General features: G+C 47.5%; 10 protein-coding genes across 10 annotated transcripts; 5 read left to right on the top strand and 5 right to left on the bottom strand.

Moving 5' to 3' along the window:
- Positions 1 to 113: 113 nt before the first annotated feature.
- Positions 114 to 3,798, top strand: AGABI2DRAFT_113810 (hypothetical protein; the record flags this gene model as incomplete). Its single annotated transcript, XM_006453987.1, has 12 exons — positions 114 to 310; positions 367 to 499; positions 556 to 677; positions 736 to 855; positions 906 to 1,035; positions 1,092 to 1,170; positions 1,216 to 1,346; positions 1,397 to 1,914; positions 1,970 to 2,328; positions 2,378 to 2,451; positions 2,502 to 3,140; positions 3,196 to 3,798. The coding sequence occupies 12 exons, from the start codon at positions 114 to 116 to the stop codon at positions 3,796 to 3,798; spliced, it is 3,105 nt and encodes a 1,034-aa protein (XP_006454050.1).
- Positions 3,799 to 6,522: 2,724 nt separating this feature from the next.
- Positions 6,523 to 7,444, bottom strand: AGABI2DRAFT_62859 (hypothetical protein; the record flags this gene model as incomplete). Its single annotated transcript, XM_006453986.1, has 2 exons — positions 6,523 to 6,956; positions 7,003 to 7,444. The coding sequence occupies 2 exons, from the start codon at positions 7,442 to 7,444 to the stop codon at positions 6,523 to 6,525; spliced, it is 876 nt and encodes a 291-aa protein (XP_006454049.1).
- An 18-nt stretch (positions 7,445 to 7,462) lies between these two features.
- On the bottom strand, positions 7,463 to 8,987 carry AGABI2DRAFT_189375 (hypothetical protein). The gene is made up of 9 exons (XM_006453985.1): positions 8,915 to 8,987; positions 8,750 to 8,861; positions 8,593 to 8,699; positions 8,441 to 8,542; positions 8,188 to 8,383; positions 7,841 to 8,133; positions 7,756 to 7,789; positions 7,619 to 7,705; positions 7,463 to 7,563 (listed from the first exon to the last, which is right to left on the bottom strand). The coding sequence occupies exons 1-9, from the start codon at positions 8,977 to 8,979 to the stop codon at positions 7,534 to 7,536; spliced, it is 1,026 nt and encodes a 341-aa protein (XP_006454048.1). The 5' UTR covers positions 8,980 to 8,987; the 3' UTR covers positions 7,463 to 7,533.
- A 268-nt stretch (positions 8,988 to 9,255) lies between these two features.
- On the top strand, positions 9,256 to 11,434 carry AGABI2DRAFT_196743 (hypothetical protein). The gene is made up of 2 exons (XM_006453984.1): positions 9,256 to 10,289; positions 10,351 to 11,434. The coding sequence occupies exons 1-2, from the start codon at positions 9,292 to 9,294 to the stop codon at positions 10,760 to 10,762; spliced, it is 1,410 nt and encodes a 469-aa protein (XP_006454047.1). The 5' UTR covers positions 9,256 to 9,291; the 3' UTR covers positions 10,763 to 11,434.
- A 242-nt stretch (positions 11,435 to 11,676) lies between these two features.
- AGABI2DRAFT_189372 (hypothetical protein) lies at positions 11,677 to 12,798 on the bottom strand (the record flags this gene model as incomplete). Its single annotated transcript, XM_006453983.1, has 7 exons — positions 12,724 to 12,798; positions 12,601 to 12,665; positions 12,502 to 12,543; positions 12,363 to 12,438; positions 12,248 to 12,290; positions 11,795 to 12,192; positions 11,677 to 11,741 (listed from the first exon to the last, which is right to left on the bottom strand). Coding segments are annotated over exons 1-7 (741 nt in total), but the record flags the coding sequence as incomplete, so codon positions are not given.
- Positions 12,799 to 13,067: 269 nt separating this feature from the next.
- On the bottom strand, positions 13,068 to 14,476 carry AGABI2DRAFT_113805 (hypothetical protein; the record flags this gene model as incomplete). The annotated part of the gene is made up of 4 exons (XM_006453982.1): positions 13,068 to 13,741; positions 13,791 to 13,860; positions 13,916 to 14,056; positions 14,114 to 14,476. The coding sequence occupies 4 exons, from the start codon at positions 14,474 to 14,476 to the stop codon at positions 13,068 to 13,070; spliced, it is 1,248 nt and encodes a 415-aa protein (XP_006454045.1).
- Positions 14,477 to 14,666: 190 nt separating this feature from the next.
- Positions 14,667 to 15,909, top strand: AGABI2DRAFT_213668 (hypothetical protein). The gene is made up of 4 exons (XM_006453981.1): positions 14,667 to 14,893; positions 14,945 to 15,058; positions 15,109 to 15,327; positions 15,361 to 15,909. Exons 1-4 carry the CDS (start codon positions 14,672 to 14,674, stop codon positions 15,856 to 15,858), a joined length of 1,053 nt encoding a protein of 350 aa, XP_006454044.1. The 5' UTR covers positions 14,667 to 14,671; the 3' UTR covers positions 15,859 to 15,909.
- AGABI2DRAFT_189367 (hypothetical protein) lies at positions 15,118 to 17,610 on the bottom strand. Its single transcript, XM_006453980.1, has 8 exons — positions 17,306 to 17,610; positions 17,222 to 17,245; positions 17,074 to 17,162; positions 16,977 to 17,019; positions 16,890 to 16,922; positions 16,617 to 16,835; positions 16,292 to 16,557; positions 15,118 to 16,224 (listed from the first exon to the last, which is right to left on the bottom strand). Exons 1-8 carry the CDS (start codon positions 17,514 to 17,516, stop codon positions 15,979 to 15,981), a joined length of 1,131 nt encoding a protein of 376 aa, XP_006454043.1. The 5' UTR covers positions 17,517 to 17,610; the 3' UTR covers positions 15,118 to 15,978.
- A 281-nt stretch (positions 17,611 to 17,891) lies between these two features.
- On the top strand, positions 17,892 to 18,978 carry AGABI2DRAFT_189366 (hypothetical protein). The gene is made up of 4 exons (XM_006453979.1): positions 17,892 to 17,977; positions 18,026 to 18,231; positions 18,288 to 18,438; positions 18,491 to 18,978. The coding sequence occupies exons 1-4, from the start codon at positions 17,922 to 17,924 to the stop codon at positions 18,897 to 18,899; spliced, it is 822 nt and encodes a 273-aa protein (XP_006454042.1). The 5' UTR covers positions 17,892 to 17,921; the 3' UTR covers positions 18,900 to 18,978.
- A 947-nt stretch (positions 18,979 to 19,925) lies between these two features.
- On the top strand, positions 19,926 to 20,994 carry AGABI2DRAFT_196727 (hypothetical protein). Its single transcript, XM_006453978.1, has 3 exons — positions 19,926 to 20,165; positions 20,217 to 20,497; positions 20,555 to 20,994. Exons 1-3 carry the CDS (start codon positions 19,940 to 19,942, stop codon positions 20,672 to 20,674), a joined length of 627 nt encoding a protein of 208 aa, XP_006454041.1. The 5' UTR covers positions 19,926 to 19,939; the 3' UTR covers positions 20,675 to 20,994.
- Positions 20,995 to 21,714: the final 720 nt, after the last annotated feature.

Here is a 21,714-nt window from a genome sequence, read left to right as displayed (position 1 = left end):
ATTTCCGTCTTAACAATCTTTTGTTCTCGCAACAAGCCCAACCACATATCCTCATAAACCTTTCTTTTACTACGACCATCCGCTAGCACATATCTATCATTCAACTAGAGGGTATGCCTCCTAAACAACCCAACCCAACACGCGCGTGGGGTACCCGATACGATACTCTCCCTACATCACCTCCCGTCTCTCCAGAGATTGATCGATACAGGGAACAGCAAGCTTTCCAAGATATCAATGCGTCTCCAGAAGGTTCGACAGAACGTAGTGATACCAAGCTGCCGCACGATGCGAGCGTGTTTGTTGGAAGGTCCGTATCGCTCCCCGCCCTTTTTGTGTTGGGTCTAAACAGCCTGCAACCAAAAGTCTTCCCGCCAGCGTCGACCAAGCAGAACTTACTCGCCTGTTGACTGACCACCTATCGGAATATGCAGAGATCAAAAGCATCAAAGTGATCCGCGATTCGAAAGGCGGTGTATGCGCCTTTGTGCAGTGTGCAGTTCGTCTTCTTTTATCCTCAGTGACGTCCAGAAGATTTATTCGCTCTCCGCCTAGGACGCCGAGGCTGCGTCCTCCTTTCTCAAAAGTCTACAGACAGGTCCCCCGAAGCCATTCTTAGGTCGCACTTTGCGTTACGAACCAGCAAGAGCGTTCAGGACGCTTCTGATCTCCTACAAGTGAGCCCATCCGTCAATCATGCGTTACTTTTGGGCAAAATCAATGAATACAACGCAGAGCTCCATCCCGTCTCATTCCACCTCATGAAATTGGAAGGTTGCCCCCGCGAGTGGCAGGTGGACTTCTGCGGCTCGAGCTTCCCCATGCGATGCGAATCTGGAAGCCGAAAATATCCAAGTGAGTGGACTATTCAGACGCGTATACGCGTATTCGAACCGTTATAACAGATATCATCGCATCCTTTACAACATGGAAGCTATGGATGCGGAACGATTTTCCGAGGCTCTTGTGAAAGAGGGCGTCGCTCATGAAACAGAAGATGCCATTTATTTGCAGCCTTTGACATTTGATTCCGAGGTTTGTTAACCCCAACAGGCGGAGACGGAGGCTGAATATATAACCTATCTTAACAGACAATTGTCAAACTTGCGAGGTACTTTGGTCCTCTCGAACAGGTTTCCACATTGACGGGGTCCCCTGAGCTCGTAAGAGGTAAGTCTAGTCGACTACGCCCCGACACTGCTGACACACTCACAGTTCCTGATGACGGTATCATTAACCCGGAATGTTATCCCCTTCCTCATAATTCCCCGCGTAGCGATTGTATGGATACTGCCTGCTGGGAGATCAAGTGGGAGCACCGCGATGATTGTGTCACTGCTTTGATGGTAAGTGAGTCTTAGCATCTATCTTCAGAGATTCAACCTTCCTGAACTAGGTCTTGCGGAGGGTTCCTTACTTATCCGTGTCATGGGCCCATAATTCGCATACTCGACACGGTGATCATCGCTACCGGTTCCCTGGCTATCAACGCACATTACAATACATTCCGCGTACTATAACCAGCGCGGGCTGCTTGCAAACTTACGATTCATCCGGTGCTATCCATCTTCCGGGCTCGGATAGCGTAGTAACCGATAAGCAGCTACAAGTTGTCCAGGACATCGACAGAGATGGCCATATAATCCATAAGCCAGAGTTAGGTTTCAACACAGATGTAATACAAACCTGGGAGAACCCCATAGCTCCCTCCGGTGCCTTAAAGGAAACGTCTGACGTAGTCGGCGCCAGTGCTTCCTTACCGGAGGCTATTGATCACCAATTCAACCCATTGCTTGTCGCTGGAATCGACTGGGCGAAAAGGACCGATTCTATCTCATGCACCCAATCCGATTACGATCCGAAACTTGATTGGAATACTTGGGAGGACTGCCGCCAACTCGAAAAAGATCTTAGGTTTGTGGATTTCAAATCTAATTTCGTTCGTTAATTTTCTGACGTAGTGGGGCAGCCCGCCATCTATCATAGCTTCCCGATCACCACCAGAGAGGTTTTCTCTGCAAAAGCTTGAAATTTCTTCACGCCCGGTTCCGGCTGACGAGGTAGCTGTACCCGGCCTGGCGATGTCTCCCCCAACGCCGAGAACGACTTTGCCTCGCACCCCTGTCACGCCAAGCAACCCAGCACATAACGGAGCACCCTTTGCCCGTAAACTAGTTCGTGAGCACGGCAATGATAGAGAAAATGATCCTACGACTTTATTCGTTGGCGGTTTGGAGCTATACGGACCAGAGGCATGGTCATTAGGGAAATTGCATTCTGTTTTTGCTAGGTTCGATGGCCTAGTAGATGTCAAGATGGTTCGGCCGCGTGAGTCTCTTAAAATATTTCGACACCGTTCTGCTGATCACTAGAGTAGCTAACGGTAGTACCGCCTTCGCTTTTGTGAGGTACAACAACACGAAATCACCTACCCAGGCGATCCTAGAAGAGGTTCTTAATTCATCAGTCGTTCCCGACTATTTCGCTGACTGATTGATCAGCACAATCGCGTCTACGCGGGCCGTGCCCTCAAGGTACAGCTTAGAGATATTAACCCGCCGCGCAGCCCATGGAAGTACGGCCGAGGCCGAGGTCGCACTTCTAACCATTATCCTCCCCGCAAACTCAACCTTACACAACATACAATTCAGGATACCCCGAAGCGGGACGACCCTCTTGTAGATCATAACAGCCCAGATATCACGGATGTCAAGGGAGAGATCATCGAGACTGTTCCGTTGGGAGAATTTGAGCTCAATGGAACTGACAGTGCTCAGGATGAGCCGGTTGCACCTGATGGGCCACAACGGGAGTCACCGGTGGCGCGGGTGTTGCAAAATGTGGAAGGGGAAAAATACCGTGAGTGGTATGATGCACCCATGGCAGAATTTTCGCCAAAGTCAAGTGAGTCGGGTGGATCCATTGCACCGTCTTTGGCACCACCTGCGATGCCCTATCAAATCCCAGGTTTTTATCCGATGCCTTGGATACAGCCATATCCTCAGCCCGGGCAGTACCCAATGCCATTCTATGGCCCATACCCTGGGTACCCGATACCTCCACCACCATTGCATCCACCAAGCTCTGACACCAATAGCTTTCCGGCGGGAGGTCTTCCATGGCACGGCGTGATCTATAACGTGTGTTCAATGACTTCTTTCTATTCAGTTGTGATGTCCATTAAACCTTTCGCAGGCTTATACTCCATATGGCCCATCTGCACCCGAACGATGTTCCTCGGCACCTGGTCCGGCCCCTCAGTTGTCTCAATTTCCCTCTGTTCCCTTGGCGCCATCGGGGTTTATTCAACACGACCACGGTGCCTTGATTGCAGTGTATGCACCTGACGCACTGGATCAGTACATGTCGGGCCAAAATACTGGAAGTAACTCGTCAACGCATTCTACCAATACATCATCGACCTGGCCGCAAACGCAAACTCTTGCGGGACCGGGACCCCAACCAACTAATAACCCGCCTCGGCCATATTGGAGTTCTGCGCATCCCCCTTTTGTACATATGCCTCCTAGCTTCGCCGGTCGATCGACTTTTAATTCCAATGCCGGTCCGTCAGCTAGTGGCCGGTCCGACGCTGGGGTAGGTGTGTCAACAGCGGCTGAGAGGAAGCAGGGGTACCATAAAGATCATCAAAGCATGAATCGTTCTTCACGTACTTTCAACAATCGGAACGGACGCGGTCATGCACATTTTGCTGCAAATACGGAAGGAGCTAACACTCACTACTGGAATTCTCAAGCTGTAAATGGTTCTAAATGGAATAACCATGCCAGACGCTGAGGAAACTTGAATCAACTGGCTCATGGTAGCGGGCCATGTTACATACTACATAGTAAGAAGAAAAAAAAATTCTTTCGTTCTTTTTTAATTCTTTCGTCTTAATTTTGTTAATTTCTATCTTGAACGTTAAGTCTTTTAGACCGTTTGTTTACCTTTTCTTCTTTCATTTTGTTCCATAATTACACTTTAGATTATCGTCGTCGTCGTCGTCATCATCATCTCATTCTTGGGGACAACATATTTTTATAAAAATCGTCAGTAAGAAAACTTTTAAAGTATGCTTCTTTTTCGATAGCACCCTTTGTATAGCTCTTCCCAGTTCCATTCAAATTTTGTCTGGCGCATCATACGGATGGATATATTAAGTATGCATATTAAGGGCACAAGGGGGACGGGATCGAAACAAGGGGTGCACTATAAGATAAGGTAGACGATGGCATTAGAACACATATGGCTACAAGGCGGTGGCGCAAAAAGTGGGTATAAAAGAAAAAGGTGGGTGAAGAGAAGTGGTTGAATGAAAACAACAACAACATTACATGTGTCACACACTAAAGGGTGAAGGGGAAGACGCTGAGCAGATAATATGAGTTTAATTGTGAACGAAGGAAGAAAAAACATACCGCATATACACCTGGCAAAGAACGAAGAGGAATACCATGCGGAATATAGAGACGTGAAGTTGGAGGGCATAAATGGGGTCGTCGTAACAACAACTGTTAATAAAAAAAAATACTTATTCATGAAATGTGTAAACCGCCTTACGCTGAAAGTCAAAAAAATAGGCGTCATTAAGAGATAAATTGAGAAAGGGTGGTGATTAGAAATAGGTGATTGCTGAAAGATTAATAGTAATAGGCAAGATGAAAACGACTAAAGAAGAAAAAAAAAGCGAATAGATATATCAAAAGGTTTTATCATTTCTTCTCTGTGGTCCAAGAAAGGCGAACGCTTCCAACGCCATTGATGAACACTTTGGCGCGTACGCGACAAACCGTATCGGCGACTTCAGCGCTTTGGAATGAGATAACAAGATCTCCACTTGGCATGCACAAAATCCGCCGTACTTCGCCGAAACTCTTAATACCAATAAGATCAGAGAAAATTCATGCGATAGAAATGATTCGAGAATCTCTTACCTCACACCAGCGTTTTACACCCTCGAAAATCTGAACATCGTTAGGCGGAACACCACTAACGATCAATCTCTTTTTCTTCTTCCTACTTTTAGGTATCATTGGGAGATTGATATTTGACAGTGATGTCATGCGTGATAAAGTATTCCCATGTGAGCCTGAGGAATATACAACACGCGGTTTCCTTTTCTTCCCCCGTTCTTGCTGCTGCTCCTCTGTTGTCGCCGGAGCATTAGTGACAACTCGGTCGTCCTCGCCCCCATCAGTTGTGGAATACTGACTCAGATGTGAGGTGGGAGTGATCGCATCAAAGGTATTTGCACTTCGACGCGAACTATACTGACTGCTGGCGCTGCGTATCGACGGATAGAATCCTCGAGGAGCAGTAGACGATGATAGCGTTGGAGAGAAAGATGCCTTGTCTGTATCTGGGCTCAATAGACCAGTCGGAAATGGGGTATTTTTAGAGCTGCCGGATATAGGGTGCGCATCGGATCTGAATGAGACGGACGAATTTCGGGAAAAAGTGTTGCAGCTGATGTTGCGATGGTGGGCTGGGAAGGCTTGCGTAACGGAATTTGCGTACGGCTTCTCCTGACTTCGTTCAGAGAACACAGGAGAGGGCTGACGGTTGCCAGCGCTGCTTTCCGGACTTGGCACAGTCAAGGAGGTACGTGTATTAATAGATGACGAGAGACTGGGTCGTGATGGGGTATATAGTGAATCTGTTGGAGCATGGACGGATATCTGGGACGCTACAGGTTCGGATGAAGGTCTGGTTGATTGACCAAAGTGACCGAGAACGCTAGGGCGCCACTTTGGTAAGGATGGCCTGATCTTGGTTGCCGAGTTTGGAGAAGGATAATGATAGCTACTGTTGCCAAAAATTCGCGATGGCCGTGTTGATGAATGTTTTCGAGGTGTGGATGGCGGAGTGTTCAGATCTCGGGCCGTAATGGTATCGGTGTTGTTCGGGATACGATTTGTGCGAGGGAACGCAGATTTACGGGAAGAGGTTGCTTGGTCGTCACTTGGAGATGAGGAGGTGATAGGAGAGCGGAAAGCGAGGTTAAAGTGGCGGAAGGAGCTTGGGCTAAGGGACTTGGGTTTCATTGGGCGAAGAGTGGCAGGGACATCGGTAACCTGAGGTGTCTAAGATGAAGATGTATTGGTAATGGCGGTACTACATACTCTAAGAGCGTTTAAATCGGCCGCGAGGTTTTCAGGTATATCGTCGTCGTCCACAAAGTCATAGCCTGCGTCCTTTGAGGTATCAGGAGAAGCACAGTCCAGAGAGGGACGGCTGAGCTCTGGATAGGCAAGGAAGGCCTGGGAAGCGGCAGATGCAGAGAGAGAGCGGGTATGGCTGGTGGACTGCTGTTCGTGGATCCATTTGTCGAGGAGACTGGATCGTCGTCGGTGGGGGAGGGGTCGGACGTTGAAGGGGTCTTCGTCGGGGGTCGTGTACGGGAGGTCATCCATGGTCGTCAGAGTCGTGGCGAGAGAAGCGCGAGAAGGGGCATCCTGGCAAAAAAAACTAGCCAACACGAGGCAGCACAAAGAGAGATCCCCTGACGTAACGCGCCTGTCACGTCGCTCCAGTCACGATTTGCGCGCTTATTTCGCGAAAGAGGCGCCCGGTCGGCGTCTGCAGATACTGGGCCAGCAGCCGAAATCCGCCTTGCTCGTCCACCGCAGCGCCTTTCCCGCCGCAGTCTAGCACGTCGACGAGCCCAGTGTCCAGCGGCAGCCGCCCTAGAAATACAAGGCCCTCGCGCCGCGCCATCTCCTCCCCACCCCCGCTCGAAAACACATTGCTCACCTCCCCGCAGCACGGGCACACATACCCACTCATGTTCTCTATCAGCCCCAGCACCCGCAGCCCCACCGCCCGAGTAAACGACACACATTTCATTCCGTCCATCAGCGCAACCGCTTGTGGCGTCGTCACTATCACCGCTGACATCTTGGCTTGCACCTCTGCAAGGTGTTCCATCAGAGACAAATGTTCGTCCGATGTCCCTGCATCGTTTCAGTTGAGAGCCACCCATTGAATTACAGTACGTACCCGGAGGGGTATCAATTACCAAATAATCCAATTCTCCCCATCGCACATCACTCAGAAACTGCCTGATCATCCCATTTTTCTTCGGGCCCCTCCATACCACGGAGTCTCCTTTCTTCTTCAGCAGTAATCCGACACTCATCACTGCCAATCTTTGTTCCCCGGCCTCTCCATCCGCATACACAGGCACCCACCCACTAGTGCTCTGATGTACCGCAAATTCAGGTCCGTCCACTCCAAACATTCGTGGTATTGACGGTCCGGTCAGATCGATATCAAGGATCCCCACTCGCGCATTCGGCGACGAGTTATACAGACTCAGTGCCAGTTGCGTGGCCACTGATGACTTGCCTACACCACCTTTGCCCGCAAGCACTACTATAATGTGTTTTATAGATTGCATCCGTCGAGTCACAGGCGAATCTTCCACTGTCGTCGTTGTCATTGCTGATGGATCAAGAGGAAAGAGATGTGAGGTAGTCGTATTAAGGAGTACTGAGCAGTAATTATTTTTAAGATGAGTAAGCAACATCCTCACACTTTGAACAACTCTGGCTTGTGATTCTGCCCAAACCGATCAGCACGCGTCCAAGCTCGTCAAATATCGAAAACAACGCACCATCTTGCACAATCTCGCAACCAGGCCCGCTAGTTGAACAAGTGTCCCTACCCCTTCCAAAATCCGCATATGCGTAAACCCAATTTCCTACAATGCAAATATTAATTATCAATTCGAACCGCCAACACACTGCCCACCTTGATAAATTCCAGTTTGGTGTACTCTGGCACCCTACAACATTGTCAGCGAATAGTCCGAATCGCGTTCAGAAACGATGCGCACTCATCAAACGTCTTCACCACTCTGAACAAGGTTACCACAATATCCACAGCACTATACCCTTGGTCCCAGAGTTCCTTTATTTTTCCTAGAGCCTCATCCACGTCTCCTTTTAGACATGACCGAATGGCAGCTTGTACGACAATCGGGTGGGGTTGATCACAAATTTTGAATACATTATCACCGGATACGAATCCAAATCCTGAAAATGTCGATTGGAGATTGTTGATAGCTTGTCGCATATCCCCCTCCGACGTAAATATCAATGCTGTCAGACCATCATCATTATATTTCACCTAGTATTCGCTCTCAGCAAAAGCTCATAATGATCAAGGTGGAAAATGACATACATCTTCTTCCTCACAAATTTCGAGTAATCGTTTCAGAATTTCTTGATCCCGCAGTTTCGCATACCGTAATATTGCACAACGCGATTGGATAGGTTCGATGATCTTGTTGCTCATATTACACGCCAGGCAAAAGCGAGTTGTGTTGGAGAAGATTTCCATAGTCCTTCGAAGTGCTTGTTGTGCCCCTGGTGTCATACTAATAGTAGTGTTTGGTTCGGCGACTGCAGTTGTTCGGTATAACCATAGAACATACCTATCTGCTTCATCCAAAATCACGATCTTGTGTCGTCCAGGTGGTAGTGTAACTTTCTTTTGCGCAAACTGTTTGATTTTTGTCCGCACAACTTCAATACCACTGTATGCTGGTCAATACTATAAAATAAGCAGCTAGGCCATGAAACGTACCGTTCATCCGAGGCATTAAGTTCTAACACACCCTCTTTATACGCATCTCCTAATAGCTGGTGCGCTAAACAGTGAATACTCGTCGTTTTACCTATACCAGGTAGGCCCTATTCCGTTCATTAGCACAGAAGACACCCATGGTAAGGGCCTGGCTCACCGAAATGATGAGATGTGGACAGTTTCCATCCCGCGCAATCACTTTGAGCCGTTCAATCGTATCAGAGTTCCCTACGACATCGTCAAGGACCTTTGGTCTGTATTTCTCTACCCTAATATTTCATTAAACTTTGTGAACACGCGTAAATTATGGACAGATACTGACCATGGAAGCTCGTATGCATCCGTCGCAGCGTTCCCGTTGGTTGCCTTTCCTTTTGAAGTACTCATTGGTGAAGAAAGGTATAATGAGTCTTTGACGCGTCTTGTCACGCGTGCCAAACGCCATCAATCTCCAAAAACAAACGTCGAGGCTTCCACTCCGTCAGGAAATTATGCAAGGCAACATATGGCAAAAGACTTGTCGTTCTCATATCAGGTCTAGTGAGTGTTCTACAAATCTACAAACCAAGGATTCCTTTTGAAACGACCCGAGTCTTAAGAACTCCCCTTCGAACTCAATACCGGGCCTATACTAATAGTCACCGACACGACGAAGATGACAACCCAATTTTCACCCGTAGCGAACTCCCAAAACCCAAAATGGATTATGCCTCCATAATTCAAAACCTCGATACTCGAATCTCAAACGCGCTCGCACGCAAAGCACCTATAGACGTCTCTGCCGTATCCTCTCTTTCAACGTTATACACCCAATACAAAGATCACCTCCGCTCTATCAATTCCATCCGTGCCGAACAAAACACCCTCGGTGTAGAAATTCAAGTAGCTGCCAAGGCCAAGGACATTCCAAAACGTGACGAATTACTCGACCGAGCAAAGTCTTTAAAGTCCACTTTATTCGAAGGAGAGAAAACTTTGAGTGGACTCGAACACCGTTTACTATCACTATCTCTAACATTTCCAAACGATACCCACCCTCAATCTCCTCTCGGCCCCGAACCCAATGCAAAAACGATATCAACACATGGACCTACACCCCTCCCTCCTTCCCCAGCCCGAAACCATCTATCCATCTCCAAAAAATTCAATCTCCTAGATTTCGAATCTGGTGCTATCGTTACTGGAAGTTCATGGTATTATCTCCTGAACGAAGCAGCGATTCTAGAAATGGCTTTAGTCAACTACGCTTTGAGTGTTGCTGTTCGAGCAGGATTCGTACCGGTCACCACACCAGATGTCGTTCGTGCAGATGTTGCTGCCAGATGTGGGTTTACTCCACGAGAACAAGGAGGTGCTGCTTCACAAATGTATCATATCGCGAACCACCACATCCCCTCTTCATCTCAATCACCACCACCGGAATTAGTACTAGCGGGTACAGCAGAAATCCCACTAGCAGGTCTATTCGCAAATAAAATCTACCCCTCCAATCAGCTTCCTCTCAAATTCGTTGGAGTGGGCCGTTCATTCCGTTCAGAAGCTGGTGCTTCAGCAGAGAGTCGAGGATTATACCGTGTACATCAATTCACCAAAGTTGAATTATTCGCTCTTACACCTGAAGACCAAAGTGAAGAAATGATGGAATGTATCAAGGATGTTCAAAAGAATATCTTGGAAGGTCTGGGATTGTCTTTCAGGTATGCAGATGTTGTTCTTTTTTACCTTGTTTTTGTGAGATATTGATAATGAGTGACCTAGGATTCTGGATATGCCCTCTGAAGAACTAGGTGCTTCCGCATTTCGTAAATACGACATGGAAGTTTGGATGCCAGGACACCAAACATGGGGTGAAGTCTCCTCCTTATCCAATTGCACAGACTATCAATCTCGTCGACTCCATATCCGTTACCGACCTCTCACACCCAAAAGCTCTGTCTCTCAAACTAGTAAAGCCTCTTCCGGCGCCTTGCCGTTTGCTCATACCTTGAATGGTACTGCTGCTGCTATTCCAAGACTTATTGTGGCACTACTGGAAAACGGTGCTGTTCTAGACGAGAATAACAACGTTCAGTATATACGACTGCCGAAAATCCTCAGGCCATTCTGGATCGAAACCGGAAGGAACGTCGTACAATGGGACAATGATGAAACTATTCCGCAAACTCGTTGATAATTCTTGGTAGGCTACATACAATACATTCAAATTAACGACGTCTGGGATCCAAGTATCACTTATAGTGGTATAAAGATATCCTGCTACTCTTCAACCCCCCTGTTAGCGTTTATCTGCGAACGGGTCGGCAAACGGGTCGTCGTCGCGAATAGCTGATGCATGAGTAGCAATGGGCTGCTGGTTTGAAGGACCCACAACCATAGGAAGTTGAGCTCCAGAATCATCCGATACGGTCACATAATTCTTCCTCTTTGCTGGTGCGACACGACCTGCCCCCTCGTCAGAGCTGTCGTAATCACTATAGTCCGATAGTGACCCTCGCTTATCGTTCCTGTCATCTCTATCAGATTCGTCGTCACTTTTAAACGTCGTCGGCCTCATTGGAGGAGGCAAATGACGCGCATCAGATTTGAAGTCTAGATCTGCAAGGTCTGGGTGCAAGTCGTCATATGGACTTTTAGAACCGCTTTCGCGGGACGGCTCTGACATTCCGGCGGTGGCGTCATACTGGTGTGAGTCCACAGTCGCAGGACCATGCTTATTTCGGACTTCACTGTCTTTGAGAGCCACATCTGCTACTTTGGCCGCTAGTTCGGTCGCGTCGTCATTTGTGGTGAGATCAATATAAGTATTCAATGCCGCTTCAAGACGTTCATGGGTTTCGATGAGTGTGCCAATAATTTCTTCATTTTCGACGAGCTATTTGCATATCAGCAACGTGGTCAAATGAGAAACAAATTGACAAACCTGGGTGTATCGTACTATGACTTTCTTGGCATCTTTCGCCTTTGTCATCCAGTCTTGCACTTCAGCATTCCCTTCCAAAGAATCCGTCTCGAGATTGACGCGCTAGATGAGATGGGCTCTTGATGTGAAGATGACTGATAAAGAATCTGTAACTTACCACAATTGCGTTAATCAGATTGCTAGAAGCTTGAGAGGCTTCTACAATACTGTTCATAACTTTCGGCTTGTCCTGCGACGGATTATTCAAATCACATGGAAATCCATTCAAGCAAGACCACGTACCTTCTCGAAATCAAACAACCGTTTGCGCGTTTCAGTCTTCCGACCATCTTTCTTTGACCTCTCCTTCTCCATTTCCTTTTCTTTCTTTATCCTCTCCCTCTCTTCAGCCTCCTCTCTCTTCCTCGCCTCCCTCGCCTCCCTCTTTTCCTTCTCTTTTTTCGCGTCCTTTTCTTTTTGTTCAGTGACATAGTTCATCATCATGTCATTACTTAGACGATGGTTTTTCCCCTTGACCTGCGAATACAACCTCTGAAATGCCGCCATTTCGGGGTCGTCCTTGAATTGATCTTGCCATGCAAGAAGAACCACCGTCAGCTTCTTCTTGACCCGCTTATTGATATACTCGTCGAGTAGTATTCCTGACAAAACATCAAGAAACTGAGAATCCGAAAAAGCCACTAGATTGCAGTTTTGATAAGTCGATGAAGATGGAAAGAAAGAAAGAAGACATACATTTCATCTTCTGTGGGACGTTATCAATCAACGATCGCATAATCTACTGGGACCCACGTTTAAATGATCGATCAGCCATCCACAGCAATTTACTTTATATCTCAGTTCTTCTTACCACAATAGCTCTGTATTGTTGATGCGTTCCTCCGTGTTTCATCTTCTTTCTGAGTGCCCTGGCAGCCTCAGACGGGCTATATAGAATGCCATATAACTGACTTATTTCCAGGGTCGAGGGAGTTAAAAGTGATTCTCACCCTGAAGCCTGTAGGTTTATCGCGTCCACGAGTTCAAACACGCTGGGACCAAACATGCTTAGATACTTCTGGCAATACGAAGAACATGTCATTCATTACCCTTCAAAGGACTCTTCTTCGGTTTGTGGAGCCGTCATGATTTCGACCCAATCTGTGATTGATGACTATATGGTCCATCTCTTTTAACAAAGATTTGTGTTCTGGTAGAGTTCAAACACTGACGTGAGGTTTCTCGCGGCCAAAAGCCTGCTTGATGTTGAATCCGGACAGCGCCATGTGTGTGAGCGGGACAAGGAGATGATCCTACCTGGGATCAATGATTCCGTTCGCTAATTCCGCCCCGAACATTATGTAAGTCAGTAATGAAACGCTCAATTGCACAAAAGTCTATACATATGCCATGCCACACATGCAATTATTCGGTAGGAAGAAAAACAAAAGCCCAAAAATGAACAACCCAAAAAAAAGACGAAAACAAAAGAGAGACGCAAATGAAGCACAAGTACAAAAGGAAGTCGCATAATTTGGTCGTATATCATCATATAATCATGTCGGGAGCGGAAGATTTAACTCCCTTCGCCTGTCGCCGCGGATCCACCAGCGATATCATTCGTGGAGCCGTTCGGTGCACTGGGCCCAGGCTGTATGCCATTCTGATTGTTGGCCACACTCCTCGCATGGGCCATGACTGCAGGCATCATAGAAGACATGTTGGCCGATGACATGCCAACACCTACGGGACTTTCGAGGTAAAGTCGAATGAGTATGGTTTCAAGGGCAGCTACACTGGCTCCGGGATACTCAAAGTTCCGCGCGTGATGACGGATAGATTGGAAGAGCGTAGCCATGTTTTCCCATCTATCGTTCCCGAGGTTTGTGGGAGCGGGAGTAGAGATGGATTGAGAAGGACCTGGAGGATAGTTAAGTGGTGCTGTGGAAGCAGTGTATGAGTATGTTTGAGGAGAGGCGACCGAGAAAGTGTTCTGAGTGGGTAGAGGAGCCAACATTGACACTGCGGACGAAAATGAAGCCGAAGGAGGCTGAGGTGACACGGCTGTTGGCGAGGCATCGGGTTCATTCGTTACAGAGTGTTGAGTGGACGGACTCGGAGCATTTTCTTGGGACTGTGGTGACGCGGGTCTGCCCTTCTCTTTGTCCGTCTTCAAAGCGGCCTCCCGCCTCCCACGGCGCGTGAAAGGCAAATTGGCCAAGCCTATCTCATGGGAGTGCTGAGATACATCTAAGCTCTTTAAGGACCGCTTTCTCGAGGAAGAAGACAGAAAACTTACAACAAGCCCGCACTTGCTCCGAATCAAAATAGGTTTTGTAACTGATTGAAGCTGGGCAGCCCACTTCTAACTGAAGGAAGTAGATATGAGCATGCGGTGCGTTTCCTAGCGCAAGACAAACCCACTTTACGGCTCGGAACCTTCCTGACACGTTCAGGATGTTTCTTTATGTATTTCTTCCGACCACTGCGCGAGTGTCGCGCGCAGACAAGTTTGGTATGATCTTTGAATCGCGGTGGGACGGCTTTGCTCCCATGAGTGTCCCCCTTGATAGGATGTTCAGATCTAATAATACAAGAATGGTAATGGTTACGAGGACAAACCTTTACGAATTCGCACATTGTGCGTTCTTCCTCGCTTAGCCTCCATTCGTTGAACTTTTCCATATTGTCGAATACAAGGGTGTAGCCATCGTCCGCATCGCCGGATCCATAAGGCTGCTTCGTGTTTTGTGTAAGCTCCGGGGCCTGGGGTGGTTGTGGATTGGATTGCTTCTTGAGACTGACCGAAAACGTCGTGATAGGATTGTCGACCTGGACGGGGAACTGGGACTGGCCGGCGTGGGGGGAGATGGGCTGCTGGTGGTGGTGCTGGGGGAGCTGGGGATGGTGGGGAACGGTGTGGAGGGACTGCTGGATTGGCCCGTGAAGCGAGAGATCCCCAAGACGGAAATGCTGGAAACTCATGCGAACACAGTCCAAATAATCCCAAGTTTTTCTTTTTTTTTTACCCTGGACGTTGTATTTCCGGAGATAAAATGCGTCGTCGCAGATTTGTCCGCCTATTTGGGATGAGATTGGCTCGATTTTCCTCAGTTCTTCGCATAAAGTCACACCGTCACGCAGGTCACTTGTATTTACCGATTGCTTTTTCTCCCTCTCATGACGTCCTCCCTCCGGAATTCCCTCCATCGGAGGAACCACAAGGAGCGCTCGCAGCTAGCCCACCGCACGAAACTTGGCATCCTCGAGAAACACAAAGACTATGTCCAACGAGCCAGGGACTATCACTCCAAGCAGGATAGGCTGACCCGCCTCAGGCAAAAGGCTGCCGACCGCAACAAAGATGAATTCTACTTTTCTATGATCAAAGAAAAGACGAAGGTGCGAGAATCACCTATTAGCGACACTGTCAAAATTCTCATTGTTTGAAAGGGAGGTGTGCATATCAAGGATCGAGGAAATACTGCTCTGCCAGTCGATATCGTTAAAGTGCTCAAAACTCAAGACGAGAACTATGTCCGGACGATGCGTACATCCAATGCAAAGGTCAGTGTTACTATTTTGACTTGCATGTCCGTTATTCACCATCTCACCAGAAAATCGACAGCCTCAAAAACCAATTAACCACCATGGCAGATCTAATAAGAGACCCCTTGGTTGAGGATGACGAAGAGGGTCTCGATGAAGGCGAGCTCAAGGTTCTTCGTGAAGCAGGTATACTGCAGACGCCTAAAAATCGTAAACGGCGGAAAACCAATCATATCCTATTTGCTGACTCGATAGAAGAAGGTATAACCTACTTCCCTTGCTTGCAAGTCGACCAATAACCTCGCATTATAGCAAAACAGCTAACTTCGCAACCTCCCAAACGACTCCTTCCCGAAAACACCCAATCTTCCGCAACTTCTCCTTTGACCGAAGTTGATCTTGGCTGGAAGTCTGACGAACGAAAACGGAAGCGCCGAAAACCATCTCGTCCTATTGTCCTTACCACAGAGAATGTAGAGGACGATACTTCTGATCTCGATATTGCACACGACGGTTCCCAACCGCAAACCACCACGAAACACCGTCTCCTAAAAGAACTTTCCGCCCGGCTCCGGCGAGACTTACAATTGCGCTATGCACAACGTGAATTCGAAATGCAACGGCTGCTCATGGGGAAGGGAGCCCGCAAGAAGATTGCTGGAGTAGAAAAGGCGAATGGAGATCAGGAATCCGATGAGGAGGAAGATCAGGATGAGATTGATGCACGGAAAGGTAGACGGCGAAACACAACCAAGAAGGTGGATGAAGAGACTTACAAACCTCGAGTTTACAAATGGAAGAGCGAGCGTAAGCGGTAATAAAAACAACCAAATCCCTAATAGAGTCCTTGTTATTCCCATAACGGTCCCAAATATACACGAAAACTATCTAATGAGTGAGAGTGAGATAAGAGCAAACGAGAGATGGTCTGTGAGGAATTATAGTAGAAACTGAGGCCCTGCCAGTACTGCCGTGACCACAGACATCAACGATAGTATACTCTCCCAGGAGAAGTTGAGTACAGGATTGTCTCCGTTATCGAGCGGTCTGCTGGAAGTTTGGGCGGAAGATGATGTCGATGCACCTCCTTGAACTGGAGTGGCAATGGGTTTGGTTGGGGTGTACTGCACGCCGTTGAGGTCGGCGGCAACCTGGAAAACTGATCCTTGACCGAATTCATAAAACTACCCAAAGACAAATTTTCAAAATGAGTTCTAATCAAAACTAGACGCAAGAGAAAAAAGTACTTACGTCCACAAGCAAAAAGTTGGGCGGTTTAGAGTTCTGCGCAACGCATGTTTCTACTTGCGCGCCGAGAGACCCAGGACCCGTGGCAGCATTCGTCACATTCAGCTTTTCAATGTCGGGAGCAGGATTGCCAAGGATGATTTTATCAAGGAAGTGATTGATGAGGTACATTTGACTAGCGGTCTCGACCTGGGTGTTGGTCCTGTTAACGTTGCAGTCGAATGTAGGATCAACGACATTGAACGCTGTTTCCCAAACGTTGGTAAACTCTGTTGCGAATTGTAAGGAAAAAAAACTCCGAAGACAATCAGAAGTAAAGATCACAGACCATCAATGATGTAGGGAACCGAACCATCGGCTTCATGGTCCATGAAGGTGACAAGACGCTTTCCTGAATCAATCATGCTTCCTAGGGTTGGCCAAGAAAGAGCTGGCAGGGGAAGGGATGGAGGGATAAAGCCCATAGTGTCAAGGCCCACTGACTTGAAGACTTCGTCATACGTAGAGACGGGCACACTATCCGAATTAACTATCAAGAGCGAAAGCACTTCAACCGGGGTCAATTTTCATCTCGACTCGCACATATATCAGCGTATCGCACCTTCATTCGGGTTCGCGTCAAGCCAGCTTTTCACTGTCAAAGACAATAATGAGGCATGTGAGGCGTTGCATAGTCACAATAGCTCACCTTCGGTGAGGTAGTCTTGGAGGGTTCCACCATCGAAAATGACCTGTATTTGAAGTTTATGAACCACATTTCACGCCAAAGATGCTAATAAACCCACGCAAGCCGTGTGGCAGAGCTTAATGACTCCATTCTCATTGTGCGCCTGCATTTGAAGCATTCGGATTCCATCGTCGAGCTGGGTGGTGACTGTATAATTACTCTAGTGTAAGCCAAGAACTATTAGATAAATGAAATAGAAAACGCACTGTTCTGATCCTGATTGGCAGCGACTAGAGAGATAATCCTTGTTCAGACTATTGTCATCAAAGGTGAAGCAATTTTGAGCTTACCATTGGATGAACCAGCAGCAATGGCATATGAATCATGAGAGCCGACGGAGACGACCGATCCGTAGCTTTTGTCACAGAGTTCAGCATGTCCGTTGCACACAGTGGCACGGCGTCCAACTCCTGAGTTAGGAGCACCGAGCACCGAAAGGACTGATGGGAAAAGAACAAAGGAAAGTTGTGTTAGTAGCCGTGTGGCGACGATTAGTCGCATGGTAAGCTAAGAGCGCGGATAGATTGTGCAAGTGGAAAAAATAAAGCAGAAGGAAGAAGATTATAGAAAATGAAGCAAGAGGGGGCCACCAGTGGACTGAGAAGAAGTTATGTATGCGTGGGCATGCGCCCTGTGTTATTATTAGATCTCAGGCCGCTGCCAAACTTGCTCAAAGGCTATGCTGCGCAGTGGGATGCATATTGAGGCATATGTTTCAGAGCGTTACAGTGGTAGGAATCCCGTATACTTCGGCTCATCAACTACAGTAAACTTGCAGTGCTCATAGCGATCCAATGCATTTTTAAGGAACCGCGCCCAATTTTTTTTTAAAAAAAAAACAGACCCCGGGATATTTTATGTAATTCAATAATTGTACTCAGTCAACCATCCCAATCAGTCCCAATTATGCCTCGCGTGGTCCTCGTCACTGGATGCACAACTAGTGGTATTGGCTATGCTTTGTGTGTTTTCTCTTTTCAACCACTTTCAACTCACCAACATGATCTCAGGGCAAAAGAATTCGCTGATAAAGGATGCATAGTCTATGCATCGTCTCGCAAAATTGAAAAGATGGCTGACTTCGGCCATCCGAACATCCATAAACTTGCTCTGGACGTGACCAGTGACCAGAACGTACAAGACGTCGTTCAGGAGATCCTCAGCAAAGAGGGAAAGATTGACATCGTGGTCAACAACGCTGGTGCTATATGTCCCGGTATGTTTCGCCATAAACGATCTCAAGAAGCCCTTTATCATTCCCCCCACCAATAGGCCCTCTCATTGATAATTCATTGGACGATGTCAGAGCAATCTTCGAAACAAATACTATTTCTATCTTGCGCATTGCAAAGACTGTGATACCGGAGATGGCCAAACGCAAACAAGGCCTAATTGTTAACATAGGCTCGGTTGTCGGTGAAGTGTGCGTAACCTATTAATTGTTCTATCCAGGCGACATAACCGTGCGCCAATAGTCCAACACCCTGGAATGGTATTTATTGCGCATCAAAAGCGGCAGTTTTATCCATTAGTCAAGTCCTCTCTATGGAGTGCAGACCTTTGGGAATTAAAGTGTTCCACGTCGCACCTGGGGCGGTCCAATCCAACATCGCTAACACTGGCGCTGCCAACTTCTCACTCCCCGAAAACTCGTTGTACAAGTCCTATCTTGCAAACATTATGGACCGAATTTATAGTAGTCAAGGTTCCAATTCGATGTCGTCAGGGGTGTTTGCGAAACGTGTCGTCGCTAAAGCTCTACAGCCCAATCCTCCGGTGTATTTGTGCGAGGGTGGTAATGCATGGCTCTTTAAACTATTCATGTGGCTCCCTAGGGTGGCAGTATTGGGATTTATGTGGAGGAGGTTTTCCAAGAAACTGTAATTCTAGAGGAAATTCCTCCCCTGTAATTGGATCTTGACCCAGCTCTATCTATGACTCCGAGGACCGTGGAATGCACGACAAATCCGTGTACAAAATCGTCTCTTTCGGGCCCTTGTCCGGATGAAGTCCCAAAAATTTGGCCTGGATCACGTCGATCCGGAGTCTGTACATGGGTTCCGTCCCGACTCCCGACCCTCAGTTGCTTCAGGATTTGATCCACAAGTCTTTCAAGAATCGAATGAAATCGAGCAAACCTTGTTCAGCATTTTTTCGCTTCAAGGCCTATCTCGGGGCTATTCTGCAATAAAATGCTTGTTTTGTTCCATTTTACTTATACCTGATGAAATTTCGAATCACACTGCACCAAGTCATCCATCTGACGCGATGCGGCTGCGCCGTTTGGTCCGTCTGACTCTCCCTTGATCGGCCTCCCCTGAAGTTAGTGTCACCCGGTCGTTTGGCCCACGCTGAGAAGCCCTCGGAGTGTCCAAACTTTTTTGCGGGTTCGTAGAATATATTCCAGGGTCTATGTGATAATTTCTGTGGCACAGCCACTCACTCATATGAAAGCACTTGCCTAAATAGGGCCTAGTAGAACATGTGCCAAATCCGGTCCAGCAACTTGTGGTTGTGGGCCGCTGCTGTGCCCGGCAGATTACGAGTCCTTTATAGGGAACAGAAACAGAAACAAACACAGAAACACAGCAAGCTTTTGGCTTGGCTCATGCTTAGCTATGCGGCCGTTGACAAGCCGTCGAAAATGATAGTCTATATATATGTATACCCAACCCCCCCCCCCCCCGACTTGACAAGGGCAAACAAACTCAGACGGCGACACACCCGACGAAACATGCTTGCACAGCTAATTACCGAATACGGATGACGCGTAACACAGCGAAATGAACGATTATATAATGCAGTGCTAATTTCCCGAAAGGGACGATACGGATGCATGATAAAGAACGAGTCCTTTTTTGGACTCGTAACCTTGAACGCGTTCAACATCCAACCCACACCTCGCCTCATATTGCTCCTACCTTATGTCACGATATCCTGACTATTTATCGCCTAACATAACGCCAACTAAACTAGGTGGCGGGTTTCCAAAATCTCAGAAGTCGCGCGCAAGACGTGAACCATCTGGCGTGTTTTCCTTATTCCAACCGGCACAAATTCAGCAATTCAAGGAGGCGTTTCAATTAATCGATCATGATAAGGATGGATGGGTTAGTGAAGCAGATTTGAAGGAGATTTTCTCTAGCTTAGGTGAGTGTTTAAACGTTTACTTAAAACTCTGATCTGAGGTGTATTTCGAAGGTATCACGCCATCCAAGAAGATGATGGATGAACTTTTGAATTCAAGACCTGGTGGTCAATCGCGTGGAGACGCGTTTGGTGGAAATTCCGAGTCGAGCGATCGTGGTGTCAACTTTACGATGTTCTTGACCATGATGAGTGAACGACTGTTTGAATTCGATGTAGAGTCAGAGTTGGTGGAAGCATTTGAATGTTTCGACGAAAACGATTCAGGTATCGTCAAGGCTGATGAAATGAAGAAATGGTTAAGCGAAGTAGCTGAAAGGATGGATAGTTGGGAGGTTAGTATCGAATGCCCTCCTCTACAGCGCCATCAGAGAACTGAAAGCCGTATTTAGATCGATAGGTTTCTCAAGGGCCCTTTCATGGACCGACAAGGGAATTTTAACTATCGGGAATGGGTTAAAGTATTACGAGTGAATGAAGAAAACGGGGAAGGCCAGCAACAACAACTCTGATCGCCTACTGCTCGATTCGATCACGCTGGCCTGTCGTCAAGCGCTTAGCGCTTATCCCCGACATGCACTGGACATGCACTGCCTCTCTTTCTCCTTGGCACTTCCGATGATCTAGGTCCTGAATGCCACGACTACCAAGAGTTAAGCGGTTAACACTTGATTCCGGCTACAGGGTCACGGGCCTCTTGATGGTGGATTGCCCTCATCTCACTTGTAAACCTCATACAAGATTTTCTTCCGTTTTGTTATAACGGATCATATATATGATTGGACATCTCTTTGTAACACTACTGAATCCGATAGATTCGCAAAGGTGCTTAACAGTATCGATGATCCCATATGTGTCTTCAGGAAAGGTTTCCTGAGTAGTTGGCGCCACCGTACGTCTTCGAAAGATTCTTCTGGAACCGCCGTCGCCTCTTTCAGAAGGCTCGTAATAACTGACATGTTGACATGACAGACTGAGTGAGACAGACTGCCTCTCTTGGTTCATCCGTAAGGCTCTCATCCAGCGACCAAGCCATACAATGTTCAAATGACCTTGACATATTCAATCTCCTCCTCTTGGTGCCAAGCCTCCTCATTTATCCGATCGGCTTATGTGGCTCACCTATCTCCGCACGAAATAAGATTCCGTTTATGACTCACCGAAGGGGATGAACAAGGTCGCCAAGAACATAATTTCAGCCTATAGGGTGGAGCCCACCCGATCTTCGAAGACAGTCTCCATCGCAAAAATGTGCGTTTTCATCGTGATGATGCAGGCTGTGTGGTAGATCCTTCAGTAGTCTCACGTCGTACATTGTTGTGAGGCTCTCAAAGGGACTCTTCTTCCTCTGTTCGTGAATTGGATCTCGCAGATAACTCGTCGTCATCTTGGCTTGTGTCCTGGTACTAATCTCCAATTTTGGCATTCACAAGCATAAGAGTAGCTAAGCAGGGTTTAACTTCTGTCGTTGATTCATGTTTCCACTTTCTGAAATGTAGATGTTGTGTCACTGCATGGAGTGAACCGCCTGACATGCACAAGCTAATCAAGC

This window comes from Agaricus bisporus (genome assembly GCF_000300575.1).
Source record: "Agaricus bisporus var. bisporus H97 unplaced genomic scaffold AGABI2scaffold_1, whole genome shotgun sequence".
Classification (NCBI taxonomy): Eukaryota; Fungi; Basidiomycota; class Agaricomycetes; order Agaricales; family Agaricaceae; genus Agaricus; species Agaricus bisporus.
The sequence above is the reverse complement of the archived record's forward strand: the minus strand, read 5'-3'. Positions and strand labels throughout refer to the sequence as shown.

Bases quoted from the DNA above. Each gene is read 5' to 3' on its own strand.
- AGABI2DRAFT_196743 (XM_006453984.1), top strand. From the start codon at position 9,292: ATGGATTATGCCTCCATAATTCAAAACCTCGATACTCGAATCTCAAAC. The intron at 10,290-10,350 runs GTATGCAGATGT...TGAGTGACCTAG, and splicing joins GGTCTGGGATTGTCTTTCAG to GATTCTGGATATGCCCTCTG.
- AGABI2DRAFT_196727 (XM_006453978.1), top strand. From the start codon at position 19,940: ATGTCACGATATCCTGACTATTTATCGCCTAACATAACGCCAACTAAA. The intron at 20,166-20,216 runs GTGAGTGTTTAA...TGTATTTCGAAG, and splicing joins GGAGATTTTCTCTAGCTTAG to GTATCACGCCATCCAAGAAG. The intron at 20,498-20,554 runs GTTAGTATCGAA...AGCCGTATTTAG, and splicing joins AAAGGATGGATAGTTGGGAG to ATCGATAGGTTTCTCAAGGG.
- AGABI2DRAFT_189366 (XM_006453979.1), top strand. From the start codon at position 17,922: ATGCCTCGCGTGGTCCTCGTCACTGGATGCACAACTAGTGGTATTGGC. The intron at 17,978-18,025 runs GTGTGTTTTCTC...ACATGATCTCAG, and splicing joins AGTGGTATTGGCTATGCTTT to GGCAAAAGAATTCGCTGATA. The intron at 18,439-18,490 runs GTGCGTAACCTA...GTGCGCCAATAG, and splicing joins GGCTCGGTTGTCGGTGAAGT to TCCAACACCCTGGAATGGTA.
- AGABI2DRAFT_189367 (XM_006453980.1), bottom strand. From the start codon at position 17,516: ATGCGACTAATCGTCGCCACACGGCTACTAACACAACTTTCCTTTGTT. The intron at 17,020-17,073 runs GTGGGTTTATTA...CTTCAAATACAG, and splicing joins AGCTCTGCCACACGGCTTGC to GTCATTTTCGATGGTGGAAC. The intron at 16,225-16,291 runs GTAAGTACTTTT...GTCTTTGGGTAG, and splicing joins CCAACTTTTTGCTTGTGGAC to TTTTATGAATTCGGTCAAGG.
- AGABI2DRAFT_213668 (XM_006453981.1), top strand. From the start codon at position 14,672: ATGACGTCCTCCCTCCGGAATTCCCTCCATCGGAGGAACCACAAGGAG. The intron at 15,059-15,108 runs GTCAGTGTTACT...CCATCTCACCAG, and splicing joins TGCGTACATCCAATGCAAAG to AAAATCGACAGCCTCAAAAA. The intron at 15,328-15,360 runs GTCGACCAATAA...ATAGCAAAACAG, and splicing joins CCTACTTCCCTTGCTTGCAA to CTAACTTCGCAACCTCCCAA.
- AGABI2DRAFT_189375 (XM_006453985.1), bottom strand. From the start codon at position 8,979: ATGAGTACTTCAAAAGGAAAGGCAACCAACGGGAACGCTGCGACGGAT. The intron at 8,862-8,914 runs GTCAGTATCTGT...ATGAAATATTAG, and splicing joins GATGCATACGAGCTTCCATG to GGTAGAGAAATACAGACCAA. The intron at 8,700-8,749 runs GTGAGCCAGGCC...TGAACGGAATAG, and splicing joins GTCCACATCTCATCATTTCG to GGCCTACCTGGTATAGGTAA.